We start from the raw sequence: 17,529 nt of genomic DNA, 5'->3' as shown, positions 1-17,529 counted from the left end.
ACCTTTGTCCCTCTTCGTTTACCACAGGCCCGGACCGTTTACCAAGATCCGGGACCGTTTTACGTGTACTTCAGCGGGGATCCGAGCTCTGTACGTCTCCCGGACAACTGTCCTGGATCACCATCCCGAACACCGTCTGGGCCCAGAATCGCACTAGGGCCGCGCCCCTTGGATATTCCCGTGCCAAGCGGGCTTGGGCCAGGCCTACATTTGAATGCCCAGGCCATGGGCCTGGACCACCGTCCCGGGCCCACGTCAGGAAATGGGGATAATAGCTACCTCGATAGGAATCGATAGATTTACCTCGACGTATCTCGATTAAGCTCGACAAAACTCGATTTTTTCTATTTCTTTTATAATATTAATTTTTGACTAATTTTTTTTTATCAATACAAATTTGATTGTTTTCATTTTTTTTTTTGCATACAATGGCTTTTTGGGGATGTTGAAAATCAAGTGCTACCTTTGGAGAAGGGTGTGACGTACGAGCAACTGCTTGACATTTTGTACGTAGAGCTTGAAGTGGATAAATGTGTGTACGACTTGAAACTTGAAGTCTGGTACACATGCCTCTCACAACCCTTTAAACCTACCATTATGAAAAATGATAGGCATGTTCGTGCATTCATCGAGTTATCATCGAAATCTGTAGAGAAGATGATTCCTTTGTGTGTAACATTGGTTAAGAAGAAATGTTTAGTATATGTATCGACCTCTTCCAGCATTAATAAATAAGTTCGATTTGAAGAAAGCATTTCTCCTCCATGTCCTGGTATTAGGAGAACTCAAAGTGGGGTTGGGACACTTGTTCCAGAGACAAATCCTCAGGTTATTTTCCATGATGATATCCCTGTAAGAGATCCGCCCTATGTTCCTGACACAGCGGAGTATGATCCCTATGACTACGATCCTTATGTCAATGACAATCTTGTTTCTGATGCAACAGATGCTGATGGGCCAGATAATAGGGCAGATTTGCCAACCCAAAATTCAGATGTTATGCACGTACTAGTAGTAGAGGAAGAGCATGTCAGAAGACCAGGTCAGCAAACACCTGGAACCACCAGTAGTCATCCAGGTAGAACTGAAGATAGCAATAGATAAAGTTGTCCATTGGACTTAGGCGAAGATCATTGAATTCGGAGTGCTCCCATGTTTACCAAAGAAGATATAGATGTCTCTGATGAAAATCATCATTCCTTAACCGACACGTCTTCAGGAGAATTATACCTTGGGAAGTTCTTTTCAGAACAAGCTTGAATTGAAAATCAAGGCGGTCATCTTTGTGATGAAGAATAATTTTGAGTTTATGGTGACAAAATCTAATGTGTAGTACATTACCTGTAAGGATCATGATTGTGGTTGGAGATTGAGGGGAAAAAATTACGCTCTGCAATGTTTGAGGTTACTGTCTACAACAATATACACACTTGCTCACAAGAAATCTGAGGGAATGACCACCATTGTAACATCCTACTAATCCAGATGGTCACTAAACTGAAATCAAGTAAACGACACAAATAATTTATAGTGGTTCGACCCCAAGAGTTGATAATGACCTACGTCCACATGCACTTTTATTAATAAAAAATGTCTCAGACCAAAAATAAAAAAGAAACAGGGTTCAACTGAGTTTCTTAAGCCTGAGAGAGAATGCAATTCAGTAGGGTTTTTTTTTTATGTAAAATGCACACTAATTCAGCTTCTGATTTGAACTTTGAGGTAATGATTGAAAGAGACCTCTATTTACAAAGTCTCTTATTGGGCTATGGACCCTTACAAATTAATCTAGGCCTTACACGTGTAGTGTGAGATTTAAAAATGATTACAAATTCAAATAATAGGGGAAAAATGCATTCAAATATCATTTAGAGAAATATCTTGGGATATTTCGTAGTATATCGTGAAATCCGGATCCTCTGGTGAAATTGTCTTGCATATCGAGCAGGGTCTGTCTCCGAGCAGTTTCAATAGATAGTGCTTACTTGCTCCTTCTCGAGCAGGACACTTGGATCAAGCAGATTATGACTCCTTGTGTTGGTATGACTTCCTCGAGCAGCTATCTCATTTCGACCAGCACTCAACGTTTGATGTCGTTTTATTGTCACGTGTCTTCTTCAAATGCTAAACAATAATGTTTGTTGTTATCACTGAGTCCAAAATTGGGTTAAACAATAATGTTTGTTGTTATTTAATATTAATATATATTTAGTTAAGTTACATTAAGTAATAAAAAAACATATTTTATTTAAATGATAAATTTTTTTTAATAAAGATTAAGATTATGTATTAAATATTATTATAATAATGATATTTTATAATATATGAATTTATATTAACATACTAATTAAATATTTAGTTTTGTATTAAATATTATTATAATAATGATATTTTATACTATTTGAATGTATATTAATATAATAAATAAATATTTATTTTTAATAATTTTTAAAGGAATATTCCATTAAATATTTATAATATTTCGTTAAAATTTACAAAAACCCTTAAAACTAATAATTTAGATTATCTACACATTTTTTATATAAAAAATATATATTAGTAAAAAGCTATGAGGGTGTTTGGCACCTTAACTAAAAAACTGTTTTTTGTTTTTAAAAGCTAAAAACAGTTTTTTGAAAACAAGTTGGAGTGTTTGGCATTGTTTTCAGAAAACAATTTTTAAAAACAAAGTTACAAAAAACATAAAATTTTGAGAATAACAAAAAGTTGTTTTCTATTGTTCTCAAATTTTATTTACTAACTTTCTCACTTCTTATTTTTCATCATTTTTTCTTTCAAATTATTTTATCTCATTATTTATTACAAACTTTTAAAATATTTTTCTCTTTGCAAATATATTTGTTAATTTTTTATTTAAGATTTTAAAAAAATAAAACTAAAAAAAATTATTTTAAAAAAACATTAACCAAACACCTCTTGTTTTTTGAAAACTACAAAAACAGTTTTCTGTTCTCATTTCTGAGAACAAAATTTTGAAAACAAAAAACAGAAAACAATGCCAAACAGGCCCTATATTTTCTTGATCTCATTTTAAGTGTTCTAAGAAAATAACTGAGAAATTAGTGGAGTGGTAATTCATTCTTTACTAGATTATAATTCAGTTATTTGTGTTGAGAATTAATTTTCCTGCAAAAGTAGCTTCGTGGAAGGTTCTTATATAAATATAATATATTAGAGAAAAGGGTTCATCTATAATTTGCGACCGGAAATTAAAATTTTAAAGAAATATAGCAAATTCAAGAGCAATTTCGATTAAGAACCGGAGATAACTGCTTCACATAAAAAATAGAAAGCCATTTCTCAAGTCTTACATGGATCGAAATACCTAGTGCCGTGTTCTCTTATCTTACCGCGTCGTTTATACAACCATTTTCAATTTATATATGTTATATTTTTCTTTAATTAAATTATTAGTTTGTATTGAGTTTTCTAAAATTATAAAGAGCATTCTCATATTTTAATTCATAAGCAAATGTGCCCTGATACTTTATTTGAGATTCAAGAATTATTAATCTGTCCCAATTTTTTTTTTTTGAAGGAATCCATCGCAATTATACCGCAGAATTCGATCTTTTTTCCAGCTTCATTAATTCAATAACAACCAAACACATGACCTCGATAAAAATCCTAAAACAAGTACGCACATTAACAGTAGTTGTAAGTTGTAAGTAGATATATGTTTAGATATATAAATTTAGGGAAATTATATAGGAGAGTGTCATTTTAGCTTTTGTTGGTACATTTTTATTTTCGGGACGTATAAAAATTATAAAATAATTTTTTTCATATTCAAAAGTATGTGTAATTGATTATTTGAACATTAATTTGATCATTGTAAATTATTTAAAATTTACTAATGAGATATTTAATATTATAATTACAGTGTATAACTTCATATAAAATAAACGTCATATAAAATTATTTGGTTATAATTTTTTTACTGAAAACAAAAATACCCCTACTAGTAAGAGCTAAAATTAAGATAAGAGGTTTTACCTTCAAATCTTTTTATTGAGTTTATCGCAATTTTTGTCAGGAATTTTGAACAAAGGGGGCACGTATGGAAAATAACTAGTAAAGAAAACTATCCGAAATTACGCGTCAGGGGTCCACACGCTAAGCATCTATATGATTATATATAGCAATTGAACTAGACTGAACAAAACAAGGGATCCGGGGTACGGATGCCTAAAAACATCAAGTATTAGTGGTACTAATACTTTTATGGTCATTTTCTTTTTCTTCTCATATATTAGGTATCTTAGATTTGAAAGCTCATATATATCGATCACTTACCTTTATGTTTTCGTACACCATCAATTTATATCCCTACAATAACATTACCTTTTACGTTGTTTGTCATTATTATTAAAACTCAAATATAAATAATTATTATTTATTTGTTGTTTTCTTGGCAGATCATCGACCATATATATCGTCAATAATCAAACATGGCATTACATGAATCTGCAGAGACTGATGACCTTGAGTCTCAGCAAAGTAGAACTATTCCGTTGCTCGATGAAACGAGTACTACTAATTACGACGACATCGCTGCGAGAAAGGTTCGGTCCCTCTGGCGGCGAATCGTTCAAGTGAGGAAATTTATCTTCTTAGCAAAAGAAAACAAAGCTCAAAATGGAGGTCAATTAGCTGCTTCTTACATCGCACTCCCTACTGATGTAAGTAGTTTATTCTCTAACTTATTATTTTATAAATGAAAAAAATTAAATATATCTTTGGTATAAAAAGTAGGTGGGTAGATAAAGAATTTTTTTTGTTTTAACGAACTTTTATTTATTTTTGTTAATTTTAATAAAATATTTTCATATTTAAGGTAATATTTTTATATTTAACAATATATTGTAAATATGACTTTAACTTAAATAAAATTAAATAATTAAATAATTAAATAAATTAAAATAAGATATTTTTGAAATATTTTACAATGATAATTATTTAAAAATAATAAAACCATATATTTTATAACTTAAATAAAATTTAATTAAACTTAAACTGCACGTATTATAATAATATCATATCATGATGAAAATAGTTTCAATCACTTGATACAAAATAAACTATTACACAAATTTAAAAGATAAAAAAATAATATGTATGTCTTTATTATTTTTAAATAAATATAATTTAATATTTAAATTATCATAAAATATCATATTTTAATTAATTTTTGTTTAAGTTTATGTTTATTCTAGCTTTTTAATTTGGCAATGACAATAAGAGAATATATATTATATGTTTAATCTAATATTAATATTATACATGAATTTTAAATGTAAGTTTGTCGTTGGTTGATAGTAGATTATATTATATTATATATTTAATATAATATTATTCTAATGCGTGAAGTTTAAGTTTAATTAAATTTTATTTAAGTTATAAAATATAAGGTTTTATTATTTTTAAATAATTATCATTGTAAAATATTTTAAAAAATATCATATTTTAATTTTTTTAATTATTTATTTATTTAATTTTATCTAAATTTAAGTCATGCTTACAATCTACTATTAAATATAGGAATATTTTGTTAAATATAAGAATATTCGGTTAAAGTTAACAAAAATAAAAAACTTTTAAAACAAAAAATTTATGTTATTTACACACTTATTATATATAAGAGATTTAAATGTTAAGAGTATTTTGTTTGTAGAAATTCCAAAAATATAGAAAAACAAATATTTTAAATAAAAGAATAATATTTATAAGTGTAATGTTGTTATAGCATAATTTTTCAAATTAAAAACAAAATGTAACCATATTATCGTTCCTATTACTAATTGATTGTTAGATTATTTTTAATCATAGGTTTTTTCTTCTCCAAGTTTTTCTCATTTCATTATCCACTTACAATTTAGATCAGTTTGTCATTTGTTACTTTTTATTTTATTTTCCTATTATTACCATTCACAATTAACATAATAGTAATAGTCCTACAGTCTTAAGAAAGTAAAAGTTAACTTGTTTGTTGTATTCTTTTTATGCATGTTGATAATAGACACTAGATTACGTGAACTACTTCTGCCTCCTTGTAAAGACTAAAGAGAAGAAACAAGTCTGTACGTAGTTGGGGAATCAACAATTATAAATACAAAGTGTTCTAATCTATCACTACTACTTCTTGATACCACAACTCACTCGACTCATCCACTTTCGAAGCACTACACAGTAGCGTTTTGACTTCATTTTATTGATTCTACTACAGGAAACAGAAGCAGTGCTGAGGGGATCAACATCAAGCGGCACAGATGCTCCACCTGCATTACCTAATGATCATGATCATGATCATGATCATCATCCTCAAACCATTGTGGATATTCATGAGGGACCGGAAACCAACAGCACTATTATTGGTACTGCTACTGATGCAAAAAACCAACAAAATGCCAGCATTGCCGAGATAATGAAAACCAAGAACTTGGTTTCCTTGAACCAATTCGGAGGCGTCAAAGGAATCGCTGAGGCTCTCAATACTGATTTGGAGGCTGGAATCTCTGGCGACCAAGAAGATCTGAATCGGCGAACTGCGCAGACTAATTCAGATAACCCCATTACAGGACAGGCAACTGAAGCTATACCTTCTCCGAGCTTCTTCAGAATCCTCCGAAATCACTGCAACGATGTCGCCATCATCATCATGATTCTCTTCATAGCTGCGGGGTTGTCGATTGGATTCGGAATGAAGATAGATGGTGCCAAGACAGGTTGGTACGAGGGGTTTTTTATAATTGTTGCCATTATCATACTCGTAGTTGCACCTGCATTACGTGACCACTTGCAGCTTAAACGATCACGTAGGGATCGGCCAATACTTTTGGAGGAGAAGTCGGTCTCTGTTTACAGAGGGAACACCGAACAAAAAGTGTACGCCTCCGAACTCGTCCAAGGCGATGTCTTATTGTTGGAGACCGGATGTCTAGTCCCTGCTGATGGTTTATTTATTAGAGGTGAATTTCTAGTGGTTCATGACGGGTTGGAGTCGACCGTAGATGAAGAAGATCCGTTTCTGTTTCATGGTTTCATGGTGACTCATGGAAGTGGACGTATGCTAGTGACGACTGTGGGCGAAGGCACTGAATTTAGCAAGCTAATGAGTTCAGCAGCCGCTAGCGCTCAAACACCAGACAGGACGACGCGGTTTCCTGCTCAGCTTGATAGGTTGAGTAGGTTTACGCAAATTATCGGGCTTTTACTCTCTGTAATAATTCTGGTAGTTCTTTTTGTTCGTTTTATGTTGGACAATCATTTTTATTCTGACCCTGATCTTCCACAGTTCAAGGGGAAACCAGATACGAGCTATGAATTCATGAATATTATAGAGAGAATTGTCATGAAACCAAGAGGAAATATAGGTGCAAATATAGTAGCTTTACTCACTGCAGCAATGGTGGGAGTAGTGGAAGGAATACCCTTTATCATTACTTCTGTATCTATTTTATGGAGAAAGAAGATGTTGCCCAAAGAAGCCTACTCAGATCAAGGACTGTTGGGTTCTGTGATAGTGGGATCTTCTACAGTCATTTGCACTGATAAAACTCCATTGAACCCAGCTGATGTTTCCATGTGCTTCATTGGTACTGAAGAAGTCTTCCAGACTACACGCTCCAATCTTTCTGGGATACAAAAATCCATTCGTGAAGCTCTTGGAATTGGCATCTGTGCGCCACTTGTGTTACCATCGAGTCCCCGTAAGGAGGACCCACTTATTCCATGGGCTAGCTCAAATTTGGAGATAGAGCTTGACACTTTGTGGCAAAGTAATAGAGTCATGAAGATCAAAAGATTGAGCCCAAATGAGGAAGGAAGTGGAGTTTTGATGAAGGAAAACACTGCGACAGGGAATATGTCTTTGCATTTTAAAGGACCTGCATTAACAATATTAGGAAAGTGCTCCAACTACTATGACATGAATGGGAATACAAGAAGATTGGATGACAGCGAACGAGAGGTTTTTGAGAAGAATATTGAGGAGATGCAATCGCGAGATCTAAAAACCATTGCGTATGCTTACAAGCGAATTGATGATCCCGTTGTGGAAGAGGATAACTTAACCTTAATAGCAATGGTTGGTATCAAGAACTACACCTGTTGCGCCAAGATAGAAAAAACACTGAAAGATTTTAAAGATGCCCAAGTGAAGTTCGTATTGGTCTCAGAAGATGACATGACAGAGCTTAAAAATATAGCTATTGCCTGTAAAATTCTTCCCCCAGGTGGACTGGTAATTACAGGTGAAGATTTTCGAAACTACAGCGAGCAAGAGAAGATGGATAAAGCAAATATGATCTGCGTAATGGGAAACTCTCTTCCAGAGGACAGAATACTTCTAATGGAATACTTGAAAAGGAAAGGAGGCGTTGTCCTAGCGCTTGGAAGTAGAACAGACGACATTCCCATGCAAACACGAGCTAATATCGGTGTTACAATGGGGAGAAGGAGCTGCCAAATGGTTAGAGAGAGTTCTAACCTGGAAGTTTTTGACTGGAGCTTGAGTTCCTTGCTGACTCTTATACAGTGCGGAAGATGTACTTATTACAACATTCAAAAGTACATTCAACTAGATCTCGTCACCAACATTGCAGGAACATTGATAGCATCCATCACCACAGTGTGGTTGGGGTCAAACTCAATCACCGGGATTCAACTGTTCTGGACTAATTTGGTCACAACTTTTGTAATTGGGCCTGTTCTACTGATGGAGCCACCAAATAATGAGCTGATGCGCAAGCCTCCAATAAGGCCAAATGAATCACTCATTTCAGTACACATGTGTAGAAATATGATAATTCAGGCTTTATATCAGACTACCATCTTGGTCACATTTCAAATCAAAGGGCATCATCTACTGCGCTTCTTCAGAATTTGTCATAAACAGCAACATGTGAGTAAGTCCATGATTTTTAACAGTTTCGTTCTCTGCCAAATGTTTAATCAGGTGAATTCAAGAGAGGTAGAGAATATAAACGTGTTGATGAGAATTCATCGAAATCGATGGTTTCCCTTGGCTGTGGTTTTGGTACTAGGACTACAGGCCAGTTTCATTCAGGTGGCCCATGCTGTGAATAGGGATGAGAATTTGAGTTTGGCTCAGTGGGGGGTCTGTTTTATTATAGGAATTGTTTCATGCCTAGTCGATGCAGCAGCCAAGGGCACATGGAAACTCACCAAGAAGCTACTTTCCAGGTTTCATACTATACCACCGCCTACCATGACACACTCTGACTCTGCTTTCTGACTCGCTTTCTAATCTAGAATTTCCATTGACGTGTAGTTCTGAAAATTCTACATGAGCTCCATCTTAAATACAGCACTTCTTTTGCTAGCTCTATTTTATCTTTTGTATTATTGAGATCCAAGCAAAGCGTTATTTTCAATAATACTGACTTTAAGATATTTTAAAAGATACTCAAATGCGTAATATATAGACCAATTTTATAGCAAGTCTTTATAATTACTTTCCCATTAAATTGTATTTTTCTAACTAAGAGACTTTCTGCAAAATTATGCTAAGGCTATTTGCGCTGTGTAATATTAGTCTAGAATAACCAGACTTGTACAATTGATACCAAAAAGGCGAAAACTGAATGAGGAAGTAAATAATTCAATTAAAACTACTGCCAGCAGCAGCATAATTCTAAAAGAGTAAAATTATGTAAAACTTACCTGAGGTGATGGAGCCCGAAAGTTGTTGAGACAAGCATTGGTTCCACGAAGAAGAAGGGAGTAACTGGAGCAGAGTCTCTGAAGTGAAGGTTGACCTCTCTAGTCAACTGCAGATATTTGATAATATATATACGACTTGCGTTTCTAACGCTATGTTTGTATGTGTGGCAAGGAGGAAAGAGATTAGAATGGAAGGAAAAAATAAAAGGGAGATAAAAAATTTATGACTTTTTTCCATTTGTTGTTTGGTACGGAGGAAGGAAAGAAAATTAAATTATTTTATCATTACATTTGTATTCTTTTGTTTGTTATTTTAAAATTAAATGAGTAAATAGTATATTAGTAATTAAAACTTTTTATTAGTTTGAGAAAAAAAATTCGTTTTCTTTTCTCCTTAAAATTGGAGAGAAAATTTTTGTGTGGGACTCACTTTTTTTTTTACTCATTTTTCATTTCCACATTCTTTTCTCTCCTAACACATATGCAACAATTTTTTTTCTCTCTTTTTCCCCTGACCAAACATAGGGTAAGACTTTTCCATCGACTGCAATTAATTTTTTTTTTTTTAAATTCCTTTATCCTCAACCTACATTATATAATTGGGTAAATATATAGCTCTTATCGAAGTAACATTTTTTTACTGTTTAAGTTATTGATGTTTTAAAAAAATATTGAATAATAAGGTATAACAGTGAGTAAACAAAATTTTGAAAATTCATTTTTTTTTTTATGTATATGTATATATATATACATACTAGGTAAAAGTAATTTCCAATGCGCGTTTGTTTAATTTTAAAATTGTAAACATGATTATTCAAATATGTATTTATTTTTATTATATTTTTGAAATTATCATATAAATTTTAAATAAATAAACAATATCATAAAAATAAATAAAATGTTTAATATATAATAGAATGAATTACAATTTTATAATATATACAAATATTTATATCAATAATCTGTAATAATGTGTACATATATGACATCTAAACACAACATTGACACAAATATATATATTTACACGACTACATGACATATATATAAATTACAATAATATTCAAAAAGAAATTAATCATAGAATAAAAAAAACTATCACAGAAATTGATATGTATGACATTATTGTTTTTTAAATAAATATGATTTAATTATTTAAATTATCATAAAATATCTTATTTTAATTTATTTATTTTTGTTTAAGTTTAAGTTTGTTCTAGTTTTTGAATTTGACAGTGACAACAATAGATTATATATTATATGATAAATATAATATTAATATTATGTGTGATTTTAAATTTAAGTTTGTTGTTATTTTTTTTAAGAAGTTTGTTGCTTGTTGATAGTAGATTATATTATATTATATGTTTAATATAATATTATTCTAATACATGAAGTTTAAGTTTAATTAAATTTTATTTAATTTATAAAATGTATGATTTTATTATTTTTAAATAATTATCATTGTAAAATATCTCAAAAATATTATATTTTAATTTATTTAATTATTTATTATTTAAGTTTAAGTTATGTTAAATATAAGAATATTCTGTTAAAGTTAATGGAAAAAAAAATCGACACACTTTTTATATAGAAGAGATACATATAAATAAGGTTTCGATGTATTATACCTCGATTATTTTAATGAAGTATTTATTGTTGCCAAAAAAAATTATTTAGAAAGTTAAAAAAATGAAAATAAATCATTATTCAAATATAGTAAGCTATTAAAAAAAATATTGCTATAGGGCACACCACACATAGACTACAATTTAATATGTAGTTTTACATATGTTGAACATCATAAAATGCATCATTGCAATATTTAAAAAAAAAAAATCATTGCTAAAAGGATGAACACTCTAAATAGAATAGGTAATTAATGAAAGACGACACAATTTTGTTTATGGTTTGACAATAAAATATAGCGTTTTTATATTTTTGGACTATGTTTTTTGTCTCCTTATCTCTTTGGACCTTATAATTTGACAAATTATTTTTTTGACCTTGTATTTTGTAGAATAATTCAAATAGACATCTAAACTCGATTTTGGTCATAGTTCTTTTTTACTTAAATCATCAAACTAACATTTCAAAATAAAAAAACACAATCATTCTGTTAATGTTGACGCCGTTTTTCGTCAAACAGTGAAAGAAGAGCACGAAAACAATAATTGAAAATGGCCAATTGAAATAAAACAATATAAACACACGATTTTTACGTGGTTTAGCAGTTAAATCTGCCTAGTCCACGAGTCTTTGTTATTAAACTCAAGATTATCTCTAGGAATTCTTCAAGAATGAATTCTCCAGAGTTTTCTCTCAATGATCAGAATTTCGGTCCTTTACAATGGTGCATGCCTTCTTTATTTATAGAGAAGGCTGCAGAATATTATCCCACATATTTTGGGTAGTTACTCTTTTTATGTAAATAAAATTTATGGCTTTAAATGCCTATAATAAGATATAAAAGGAAACGTCCCCTGAAGGCCAGGGGACGTATAACTGACCAAATAATATCCCATGATTCTAGGGGATTTACAATAATAAATGAGGATTACATCTCATATTTATAACACTTGTAGATATTCAAGGTGGTTATCACGTATCTCTAAGGCTTTAGCCTCCCAGGTTTCCTGTCACCTTTCGAGCTGGAGACATCTTCCGAGGTCACATGCCTTTTCGAGATCGTATGTGCGTCGAGCTCGGGAACCCTGATCTGAAGTCGTCCCCGAAGATGAGTGTGTTCCCAGAGCTGTCTTCCGAGATCATGAATACTTCGAGGTCACCATACTCGAGGTCGTCTATATCCTGCAAGCTCGACATACAATCCTGGAGCATGATTCCAAACCTATGGGTCCACTGATTTGCGAATCCAACTTTTGAGGTCATAATTAACATGGCTCGAAATCTGGGTATAACATCTTGCCCCCTCAAAAGTATTTGTTCGAATCCTAAGAGAAGGAAACTTTTGAACTACTTTCTTTGAGAACTGTACCGTCACACTTTTGAAAATGGACACGCGTCAACCAGGTATTGCTCATTTTTGGTACTTGAGTACCTTGGAAACACGCCCACGATCGTCCGTCTGATACCTTTTCGGCGCCATCTTGTCACTGATCCCTGACCGTTGGATTTTGCAAGGATTTTTTTTCAACGTTCCAGATTAATGCCTTTTTCCCACCTATATATACAAGACCCTACTCTTCGTCTTCATTTTTACCTTCATTTACCAAGAGCAAGAAAAGAAGAAAAAAGAAACCAGAGACCTCCTCATAAAAAGCTTCCAATCTGTGCATGTTTTCTCGCCCAAAGAAACAAAAGAATCCTGGTCTGTTCGAGTCAGTGAGATCCTATTTGCAACCTCTTCTTCAATCAACAATCTCCCTGCAGTCACCATTATTGTGTAAGTAAGCAATCTCTGTTTCCCATTTTGTCAGTTTTTATTCAAACTGTTCTTGCAGTGTATGTTTATATACTAGTTTACATCCTTAGCATAATGTGATAGGAGGTTTTCATCCGATAGGCTCAGTTGCTTTTTAGACTCCCGTACTGGATTTACATCTCTGGCTTATACCCAGTTTTCATATTTGAGTGAGGTTCCAATTTTTCTGGGTTTTGAAATTTTTAGGCAACGTTTCTTGTACACTAAGTTTTCGGATAAAAACATGGGCCTTGATAAATGCACAAAACCCAAAGATCACAAAAATTCGGTCATTTATAATGGTGCATGACCTCTCTATTTATAGAGAAGATTTCATAATACTATCCCACATATTTCGGGAAGTTATTCTGTATATGCAAATAAATTAAATGACATTAAATGCCTGCAATCCGATATACAAGGAAATGTCCCCTGAAGATCAGGGGGCGTATAAATAAACAATTAATATCCCTTGATTGTAGGGGATTTATAGTAATCAATGTAGACCGCGTCCCTTATAGATGACTCAATTAGGATATTCAAAGTAATTATCCTATATCAGCAAGGCCCTATTTACCTAGGTTTCTTATTGACTTTCGAGCTATACCATCTTCCCGAGGCCACATGACTTCGAGCTCATACACGCATCAGACTCGGAGCCCTGATCCGAGGCCATCCCGAGAACAGATGTACTTTAGGGTCTATCTTTCGAGCTTGTGAGGATTTCGAGGCTATCATCTTCGAAGTCGTCTCTGCTCCGCAGGCTCGATGCTTAGATTTCGAACATATTCCAGACTTTACGAGTTCATTCATTATGAATCCAGCTTTCGAGGTCACAATTCTCATGGCTCGAAATCTGGGTGTAACATCTTGCCCCCTCAAAAGTATTTGTTCGAATCCTATGAGAAGGAAACTTTTGAACTACTTTCTTCGGGAACCGCACCGTCACATACTTGAGAATGGACATGTGTTAGTTGGGTATTGCCCATTCAGGGTACTTGAGTACCTTGGAAATCTGCCCACGATCGTTCGTCTGCCACTTTTCTGGTACCATCATATCATTAATCCCTATCTGTTGGATTTTGCAAGGGTTTTATTCAATGGCTCAGATTAACCCCCTTTTTCCATCTATATATAAGACCCCATTCATCGTCTTCCTTTTTATTTTTCGCTCATCAGAAGAAAGAAAAGAAGAAGAACCAGAAACTATCCCTGAGAACTTATTGCTTGTGCATGTTTTCTCAGCCGAAGAAACAGAGGACCGCCAGTTTGTTCGAGATTGTGAGCTCATATCTGCAGCCTCTCCTTCACTCGATGATTTTTCTGCAATCGCCATCATTGTGTAAGTGTCCGATTGTCTTTTTGTTTGCCTTTATACCAGTTACTGTCTATATTGTTCTTGTTATTTCTGGGAATACGCAGATATATTTTCGTAGTATGATACGCTAAGAAATTTTTGACCGATAGACTTTCACGTTTAAGTCTCCATACTAGGTTTTAAGTTACTGGTTCCAAATCCAGTTTTGGTGTAGAACAAGGTATCTTTTTTCTGGGTTTCAAAATTTGAAAGACATATCTTGCACACCAAGATATCGGGTACTAAATCTTGGTTTTAAAGAACACACGATACCCAAGATGACCTTTTCTGAATAACCGCCACATTTTTTCCCTGATATTTCGGGATTTTCAAAAAATTATATCCACTCTCCCCCTTTTTCTCGTAGAATACACGTTCTGACTCTTTAATAAGGATCTTAGTTTCGAGCTCGTTTCGTTCTTAAGCTCCGAGCTGTGTAATATTAGTCTAGAATAACCAGACTTGTACAATTGATACCAAAAAGGCGAAAACTGAATGAGGAAGTAAATAATTCTATTAAAACTACTGCCAGCAGCAGCATAATTCTAAAAGAGTAAAATTATGTAAAACTTACCTGATGTGATGGAGCCCGAAAGTTGTTGAGACAAGCATTGGTTCCACGAAGAAGAAGGGAGTAACTGGAGCAGAGTCTCTGAAGTGAAGGTTGACCTCTCTAGTCAACTGCAGATATTTGATAATATATATACGACTTGCGTTTCTAACGCTATGTTTGTATGTGTGGCAAGGAGGAAAGAGATTAGAATGGAAGGAGAAAATAAAAGGGAGATGAAAAATTTATGACTTTTTTCCATTTGTTGTTTGGTACGGAGGAAGGAAAGAAAATTAAATTATTTTATCATTACATTTGTATTCTTTTGTTTGTTATTTTAAAATTAAATGAGTAAATAGTATATTAGTAATTAAACTTTTTATTAGTTTGAGAAAAAAATTCATTTACTTTTCTCCCTAAAATTGGAGAGAAAATTTTTGCGTGGGACTCACTTTTTATTTACTCATTTTTCATTTCCACATTCTTTTCTCTCCTAACACATATGCAACAATTTTTTTTCTCTCTTTTTCCCCTGACCAAACATAGGGTAAGACTTTTCCATCGACTGCAATTAATTTTTTTTTTTTAAATTCCTTTATCCTCAACCTACATTATATAATTGGGTAAATATATAGCTCTTATCGAAGTAACATTTTTTTACTGTTTAAGTTATTGATGTTTTAAAAAAATATTGAATAATAAGGTATAACAGTGAGTAAACAAAATTTTGAAAATTCATTATTAGTACTTTATAAAATTAAACAAAAATCTTTTCTAATTTTTTTATGTATAATGTGTCAATTTATGTTATATATTGATTTGAATATCTGTCGTGTGTATATATATATACTAAAAAACATGTATCACATTTGTTTAGTTTTAAAATTGTAAACATGCTAATTCAAACATGTATTTATTTTTATTATATTTTTTAAATTATCATATAGATTTTAAATAAATTAACAATATCATAAAAATAAATAAAAGATGTTTAATATATAATAGAATGAATTACAATTCTATAATATATACAAATATTTATATCAATAATCTCTAAGAATTTGTACATATATGACATCTAAACACAATATTAACATAGATATATATATATTTACACGACTACATGACATATATATAAATTACAATAATATTCAAAAATAAATTAATAATATAATAAAAAAAACTATCACGAAAATTGATATGTATGATATTATTATTTTTTAAATAAATATGATTTAATTATTTAAATTATCATAAAATATCTTATTTTAATTTATTTATTTTTGTTTAAGTTTAAATTTGTTCTAATTTTTGAATTTGACAGTGCCAACAAGAGATTATATATTATATGTTTAATAATATTAATATTATATGTGATTTTAAATTTAAGTCTGTTGTTTTTTTTAAAAAAGTTTGTTGCTAGTTGATAGTAGATTATATTATATTATATGTTTAATATGATATTATTCTAATACGTGAAGTTTAAGTTTAATTAAATTTTATTTAATTTATGAAATGTATGATTTTATTATTTTTAAATAATTATCGTTTTAAAATATCTCAAAAATATCATATTTTAATTTATTTAATTATTTATTATTTAAGTTTAAGTCATGTTAAATATAAGAATATTCTATTAAAATTAACAAAAAAAAAACCGTTAAAACAAAAAATTTATGTTATCTACCCATGTTTTATATAGAAGATATATATATATATATATAAAGCTAGGACGCGTGGCACGCATCTGTCGCGCCACCTGGCGCGCTTGAAAGAGGCAAGGTTGGAGAGAGGTAGGGGGCTGGGTCCTTTGGGCCGATTCTTGTTGGTTTTGGACCACAAAAATGCAGTTTTTTTTTTTCATTTTTCTTTATCAGTTTTAATCATTTTAGTTCTTTTGCTTTTCCAAATGCCAAAAATACAATTTATTCCTGAAAATTAATAACAAAATAAATTATAATTAATATTTTCAAATAAAAAATATATTGCAATAAATTCATGAAAATATTAATCAAAACTTAGTTTATTTTACACTTTAAGACTAAATAATTGACATTTTTGAGCACTAATCAGCTCCAAGTCTCAGAACGAGAACGCCAACTGGAAGTTTCCTTCTTCAAGCATGTGAGAACCCTTCTCTGAACTAGGAGGACAGTTGCCACATGTCTGCCAGCACAGTGACTCTGGACCACAGATCGACAACCTTCTAACACCTGATGTCACACAGATCGTGGTGTCGACTCTATACAAACGACAAAAATGATGTTCCATGATGGAGCCTAACAAGGGAAAACATGCAGCTACCACCTTGAATTCCTCGTGTTGGATCCACTGATATACACTGAGGCCCACCAGCCTATTATCTGAACAGAATATGTATTTAATTTGTAAAAAACCTCTATAAAGAAAGGATAATTGTAATCGGCTTCCATAATGAGCTTAATTGTCTCAACTGCTTATAAATAGGACTAAGATACACATTGTAAAAGAGCATTT

The 17,529-nt window shown here is 31.8% G+C and overlaps 1 protein-coding gene and 1 long non-coding RNA gene across 2 annotated transcripts in view; one reads left to right on the top strand and one right to left on the bottom strand.

Moving 5' to 3' along the window:
- The window catches only part of LOC133794763 (uncharacterized), a 40,768-nt gene extending 30,744 nt beyond the window's left edge, over nucleotides 1–10,024 (bottom strand). The window contains exon 1 of the long non-coding RNA XR_009875310.1: nucleotides 9,706–10,024. This is a non-coding gene — a long non-coding RNA (uncharacterized LOC133794763). The remainder of the gene's footprint in view (nucleotides 1–9,705) is intronic.
- On the top strand, nucleotides 3,971–9,483 carry LOC133794762 (calcium-transporting ATPase 12, plasma membrane-type-like). The gene is made up of 2 exons (XM_062232148.1): nucleotides 3,971–4,703; nucleotides 6,248–9,483. Exons 1-2 carry the CDS (start codon nucleotides 4,473–4,475, stop codon nucleotides 9,275–9,277), a joined length of 3,261 nt encoding a protein of 1,086 aa, XP_062088132.1. The 5' UTR covers nucleotides 3,971–4,472; the 3' UTR covers nucleotides 9,278–9,483.
- Nucleotides 10,025–17,529: the final 7,505 nt, after the last annotated feature.

Source organism: Humulus lupulus, chromosome 8, assembly GCF_963169125.1.
Source record: "Humulus lupulus chromosome 8, drHumLupu1.1, whole genome shotgun sequence".
In the NCBI taxonomy this organism is placed as follows: Eukaryota; Viridiplantae; Streptophyta; class Magnoliopsida; order Rosales; family Cannabaceae; genus Humulus; species Humulus lupulus.
The sequence above is the reverse complement of the archived record's forward strand: the minus strand, read 5'-3'. Positions and strand labels throughout refer to the sequence as shown.

Coding starts and splice junctions, on each gene's coding strand:
- LOC133794762 (XM_062232148.1), top strand. CDS start 4,473: ATGGCATTACATGAATCTGCAGAGACTGATGACCTTGAGTCTCAGCAA. Junction 4,704..6,247: donor ACATCGCACTCCCTACTGAT/GTAAGTAGTTTA, acceptor ATTCTACTACAG/GAAACAGAAGCAGTGCTGAG.